At 38.7% G+C, this 6,380-nt stretch overlaps 1 protein-coding gene across 2 annotated transcripts; it reads left to right on the top strand.

The window, feature by feature from the left end:
- The first annotated feature begins 438 nt into the window (after positions 1 to 438).
- Positions 439 to 5,162, top strand: LOC116039939 (caspase activity and apoptosis inhibitor 1). Of its 2 annotated transcripts, none has more exons than XM_031285142.1 (6): positions 439 to 672; positions 1,837 to 2,028; positions 2,920 to 3,004; positions 3,118 to 3,175; positions 3,296 to 3,363; positions 3,486 to 5,162. In XM_031285142.1, the coding sequence occupies exons 1-6, from the start codon at positions 469 to 471 to the stop codon at positions 3,971 to 3,973; spliced, it is 1,095 nt and encodes a 364-aa protein (XP_031141002.1). In that variant the 5' UTR covers positions 439 to 468; the 3' UTR covers positions 3,974 to 5,162. The 2 variants fall into 2 exon arrangements, with proteins under 2 accessions (XP_031141002.1, XP_031141001.1); XM_031285141.1 differs by having other exon boundaries at positions 1,834 to 2,028.
- The last annotated feature ends 1,218 nt before the right edge of the window (positions 5,163 to 6,380 follow it).

The raw sequence follows: 6,380 nt of genomic DNA, 5'->3' as shown, positions 1-6,380 counted from the left end.
AATTATTGCTAACTAAAATGCTAGTTAACATAAGTAATTAAACTTAAACAGCTAATGTAAGTCCAAACTGCCTGCGAGCTTCTCCTGTACTATACGGTAATTCCTCTACTATGCGACAGTAAGTCGCGTGGTTATGACACAATCGTTAGCCTATTTTTACAAAAACGTATACTACGGAGCCATAACGTGAGGTACAAGGTAATGGAGCCTTTTATACATTGTTGTGTTTCTTTAGAAATAAACAATGGACAAATAAAGTCTTTAAACGCTTCAGATGTAAAGTTATTCGCTGTCAAAGTGACGTCAAAATGAATGGCAGTCAATGGAATGCTAACGGGGGGGTGATCGCTTTGTAGCATCAAAATGGCGCCATAGGAGATTCGAGCTCTGAAGCGAAGCTTACCCCCTTGAAATCTCCTATGAAATGCACATAGCAAATGGAATGCAAGAAGAAGTCGTCGCTTGCTCATGACATATTTTCCCCGCGACATTCAACTTAAGCAGGTGAGCTCTCGACGAGTAAATAGAAATATCTTTCTGGAGAAGGACCGTGTATTTACCTTGAAAATGCTCAAAAAGAAATCAAGTAGCACTGAAAAGAAACGGAAACACTCGCAGTCTGAAGAAAGACACGAAAACAATAAACGCAGAAGTGCGGAATCCAACTTGGAGGTAAGATATTCAAGCTAGCTAGCTAGTGTTATGCTACTATCGTGTTTTGTTTAACGCTAGATATTAAACGTTACAGTAACGTTATATCTGCGCTGCTGTTGTATTATCTGTGTCCGTAGACCCATAGGATACGGAATTCAGGAGTTTAACGTCACTCGACGTTGTTTTCCAAAACAATCATGTTTGTATAAATGCTTAACTTTAGGCGACATGTGGTCGTTCATATGTTTGACTAAATCACGTAACGTTTTTAGCTTCAACAGTGTCATTGAAAGCCTCAACATTTTAGCTGTGTTTTCTTCATTTACTATTCATACGTACTACGTTACACGCTTAAACTGTAACGTATTTTTATGTTTTGTATTGTTTATTTTATTTGTTTGGCTTTGTGACTAATTTATTCCCAAAGCTAACATGGATTTTCCTCACCGTGTAGTTGGTTCTGATACTGTCTGTGCAGAAAACATTAAATTAATACGTACACGTTATACTTTGGGCTTTGGCAACCTGTTGTCAAAGAGATCTTGGATAGGCTATGCCAAACATGGAGCAGAGAAAGTAATGAGACTTTGATACAGTTATCCCCGTTAAATCGGGCTGTGGAAAAAATGTAAAAAAAAACAAGAAACACCACAGTGTGGAATCCAATACAATTCAACAGCATCACAAACTACAGCCTGCACGTGACCATAAAGTGGGAACAGCATCTTTCTAAAATTATTTTCACTAAAAATAAACATGTCAATGAAAGGATTAGGATTTATCAGAAGGGTGGTACTGTATTAGTTTTAACTAGATTTACCTAATACAGTCAACTAAGTGTAGGGTGCAGCTGTATGACCTGCATATGTTTTAATTTTAAAGTGGTTGAGAACACACAAACCTGTGTACTGGATGACAATAATTAATATTTAAAGCCCGTTTGAATAACTCTGGGAACCTCTTTTGCAATACAACTAACACAAAGAAGTAAAAATGGTCATACTGTTTGATTTTTTTTGTATCATTCATGTAAAAGTAACACACCAAAAAGAATCAGAATCTTTAAAACCTTCAATACTGAATGTAAACCTCTTGTTCTTATTCCTTCATTTTAGTTACTTTTTAAGACTTTTTCAAGACCTCCAGACACTGTCTCAGTAACATGTTGGTTTTCTATAGCAGGACTCTAAGGACGAACTCGCTGATGCAGAGCTGGACAGGATTGGCAGTGACATTGAGGAGGGCGGACTAAACCTCACCCTGCCGTTCCAGCCCATCACTGCTTATGTCACTGACAAGCGGGAGATGCTGGAGCAGTGTCTCCATGTGCTGGGGGAGAAGAAGCTACGGAAAATGCTGCCTGATGAACTCAAGGTGAGTGTGATTATGTTTTATAATTGTAAACTCATGCTCTTTGTATGTCTGGACTAAGACAGGCTGAATGTAAATGATATCAGTGTTCGAAAGTTTGAAACCCATGTTTTTCAAGACTTAAGAACTTATGTAACGACGACTGATCAAGGGGCATTTGTGGATCAAAGGACATAAATTAGCCTCATTTCTCATCAGGTGCAATGTAGCTTTGGACTTTCTTAAATGTTGTCCTCAAGATGTCTGTCCACCGCAAACTTAAACAAATCTCTTTTGCCGTCGCGCTGTATTGTTACTGAGAAAAGTTTGTGATTTTAAGGACCACATTTTGTGCTTTGGCAAGTGTTGTCTTCCAACATATATGGCCACATTTTGTACTGTTGGCTACATTCCAACAGCGCCAGCTTTGGCTGACAAAGCAACAACACCTTGAGCAATAGTGATCATTTCATAAAAAAGGTTTGTTCCATCTTTTTGTAGGCATACAGTATACTGTATTATATTGCATATAATTGTTATATTTAATTTCATTGTAACCAATGGAAAGTCACCTTATCCACATTTTATTTTTCCAAATCACTTCAAAGATCACTTTAAGTTAGATAGAGAATTGCTGCTTTTAGTTATTTTACATACTGTGTGTTTAGTTGCTGGTAAGATTTCTGTCTATAGGTACAAATTAGCTATGGAGCTTTATAGTAAAATGGAAAAGTAAAGTTAAAACCATACCTGTGTTTGTGCCAACTCTAGAAAGCGTATGAAATGTTTGATTAAAAATTGCTAACATATCTAATACAGATGAAGAAGTAATGCCATAGGCTTCTGCTGTTTGCTTGGGAGGCTATTGAAGCAAGCCATTGTCAAAGATACCATTAAACACATTATCATTTGCAGGACTGTAGTTTGGAGGAAATCAGAAAGATGTGCTGGGAGCAACTGGAGTCAATCTCAGAGAAAAATCTCTTACAGATCTTAGCAGGTAAGACTTAAGGCCAGTTTGGCAAATTTTTCACAATTACAACCTTTCTGGAACAAAACAATCTTGAAACAGTCTAGTATTGCAAACATTAACTTAAGGCTGTTTATTTCTAGGGGAGGAACTGACATCTGGAAATGGTGATGAAAACACAGAAGAGACCTTGGAAAGCCAGTGAGGGAACAGTTTGATAACTTGTACAGGGCACATTCTTACTTATTCAGAATGAAAGAGTGTGTTCTCATGCTTTTCTCATACCTTTATGTGTGTATTACATTTTTCTTCCCCATCAAGGCAAGACAATAATGTGGACTCTACATCTTGCCTCAAAGAAACTGTAAAAACTGAGGACCCTAAGCAAGGTAAGTAATATGTAATGTGCTGAAAGAACATCTCCCAGGCACTCAATCAAAGACAGAAAAAAATCTATTAAAAGGACAATTTTACATTTAAAATCTTGGTTTAATTTTATTTATTTTTACAGAGGGTTCAGGTGAGGAGAGTGACGTCCTAAGCATAAACGCAGACACTTACGATAGTGACATAGAGGGACCCAAAGAGGAGCAGACTGTTAAAGCTGTGGACGGGGCAGTGAAAGTAGTGGAGAGCAGCAGGGAGAGCGCTGACCCAGTTGTAAACCCTGACCCAGCAAACCCTGAACCTTCCACAGGCCCTCAACAAACCGAAGCAAAGAAAGACATCCAAAGTGACATCGACAAAAGTGTCAGTGAGATATTAGCACTTTCATCCTCTTCAAGCAAAGAGGAAGCTAAAGAACAGAGTGTCCCTCCGCAGTCCACAGATGTTAGTTTACCTGCTCAAGGCGCACCTGTTTCAAGTCGTGCACCAGCAGCAGGTCATCCGTCAATTCAGCAACTGGAGCTTCTGGAGTTGGAAATGAGGGCGAGGGCCATCAAGGCCCTGATGAAAGCAAGTGATGGGAAAAAAATGTCTGTAACCAAAAATGTGTAGCATGTTTTATTTATTGTTGGTTGATACAGCATAGGGCATCTTTTTAACCCCTCATTTATTGTTCTGAGTGTACAATTCAAACCTTGTTTTGCTATTACTCCATATTGGAATGATATTACAGACTATTTAATGCAAAATTAAATGCATCTGGGCCTGTCCTACATTGAATGAATGTCTTATGATTAACATAATGGTATTTCCAAATGTATTTTTCGCTCTCGTCACTAGATGGCAGTGTTATCCTGCCGCTGTCCATTCATAGCAATGTCTTAATATGTGCAGAGGAGAGCAAGAGATCTGCTCACATTACAGTCAAAATGGTCAAGACAAGGCAAGTTTTCTTAGTAATGTTATTTAGTTATACACTTGGGCTAAACATTTTACAATAGTAGAGGATGTGAGAATATCAGATCATTTTGTATGTAGGCCGAGCTTTGCCAGCCAAAGTAGGTTGCAGCAGTGTTGTGCTGTCATTTACAGTAGACACACCTGCGGTATTTCTTCACTGAACACCTGTTTGACGTGTCAGGCTGAAGTATGAATAGTAATACCATGCGCTGCCATCTTTTCCACTTCTTGTTTCATCTACTAAATGTTAAGGCTGGATTCTAACAACAGGTTTGGCAAAAACAACAAAAAATAGTTCCCATGGCATTAGAGACAACATACAGAGACCCATGCCACTTTTATTCACCAGAGTAACTTTAAAATATTTGCTTTCTTTACGTCTATGTAGCGGTTGTTATTAATACAGTCTCCTCGCCTTATATAGTAGCATTTTTGCTGTAATTCATTTGGAGGCTGCTTTGTTCCTGTATCAATGTATGTGTGCAATTACATGCAAATGCAAAGCAAAACAGCTCTCTACCCCAAAGGAGACAATGAAATGTATGATTAAAAAGTCAGTTGCCTCCTGGGTATCTGCATTTTGAAAGTGTTATTTCATGGGAGGAATGAGGGTTAAATGCCTCTTTCTATTATGCATGTATGTGCAAGTTTCTTTGTACTCATTGATGATGTGAAGAGGAAAAGGTCCACTTTAGTAAAAAGGGATAAAATGATTCTAAAGTGCTTGTAGTGGCTATGATTGCTGAGTATTCAGCTGTCATTTTACTGCTATTAGAATGGCAATTATGTTTTGGTATGAGCAGATAAATTGCTTTTTAAGCAGATCTTTAAATGAGTAGGCTAAGAAGTGGATTGATGCATGTAACATGATACTGTTCTGAGTGAGTTTTTTTTATTTTTTATTTGAAATGAACCTTATGATCCATGGTAAACTATTGAGGTATGATGCTTCCATGAATGGTGCTATGATAAGTGTCAAAAACAAGGTATTACAAATTTTTTTTGTGCTCACCGTTCATCGGTTTAATAGCCGCTGTCGTTTTCTCAAGTGCTGTGACTAAGCCTCTGGTTAGCGATGCTCGTTACACGATTGTATTTTAGGGTGGTTTATGCTCTAAACTTTATACTGAACCTTTTTTTTTCTATGTAACAATGTCTTAAAACTTTAGGAGATTTTAGGTTCTGCTCGGGAAGAAACGAATACCGTGTTTGACCCCCTTTCGCCTTCAGAACTGCCTTAATTCTTTGTGGCATTAATTCAGCAAGTTGCTGGAAGCATTCTTTAGAAATGTTGGCCCATATTGATAGGATAGCATCCCCCACATCATTAAACCACCACCACCAGCAGCCTGCATTGTGGTAACAAGGCATGATGACGGATCCATGTTCTCATTATGTTTACGCCAAATTCTGACTCTACCATCTGAATGTCTCAACAGAAATCGAGACTCATCAGACCAAGTAACATTTTTCCAGTCTTCAACTGTCCAATTTTGGTGAGCTCGTGCAAATTGTAACCTCATTTTCCTATTTTTAGTGGAGATGAGTGGTACCCGGTGGGGTCTTCTGCTGGTGTAGCCCATCTGCCTCAAGGTTGTGCGTGTTTTTCTTTGCTGCATACCTCGGTTGTAACGAGTTATTTGAGTCAAAGTTGATCTTCTATCAGCTTGAATCACTCGGCCCATTCTCCTCTGACCTCTAGCATCAACAAGGCATTTTCGCCCACAGGACTGCTGCATACTGGATGCTTTTCCTTTTTCAGACCATTCTTTGTAATCCCTAGAAATGGTTGTGTGTGAAAATCCCAGTAACTGAGCAGATTCTGAAATACTCAGACCAGCCCGTCTGGCACCAACAACCATGCCACGCTCAAAGTTGCTGAGATCACCTTTCTTTCCCATTCTGACATTCAGTTTGGAGTTCAGGAGATTGTCTAGACCTGGACCACACCCCTAAATGCATTGAAGCAGCTGCCATGTGATTGATTGATTAGATAATTGCATTAATGAGAAATGTAACAGGTGTTCCTAATAATCCTTTAGGTGAGTGTAATCCTGTT

Source organism: Sander lucioperca, chromosome 17, assembly GCF_008315115.2.
Source record: "Sander lucioperca isolate FBNREF2018 chromosome 17, SLUC_FBN_1.2, whole genome shotgun sequence".
In the NCBI taxonomy this organism is placed as follows: domain Eukaryota; kingdom Metazoa; phylum Chordata; class Actinopteri; order Perciformes; family Percidae; genus Sander; species Sander lucioperca.
Note: the sequence above shows the minus strand (reverse complement) of the source record. Positions and strands in the feature narration are given on the sequence as shown.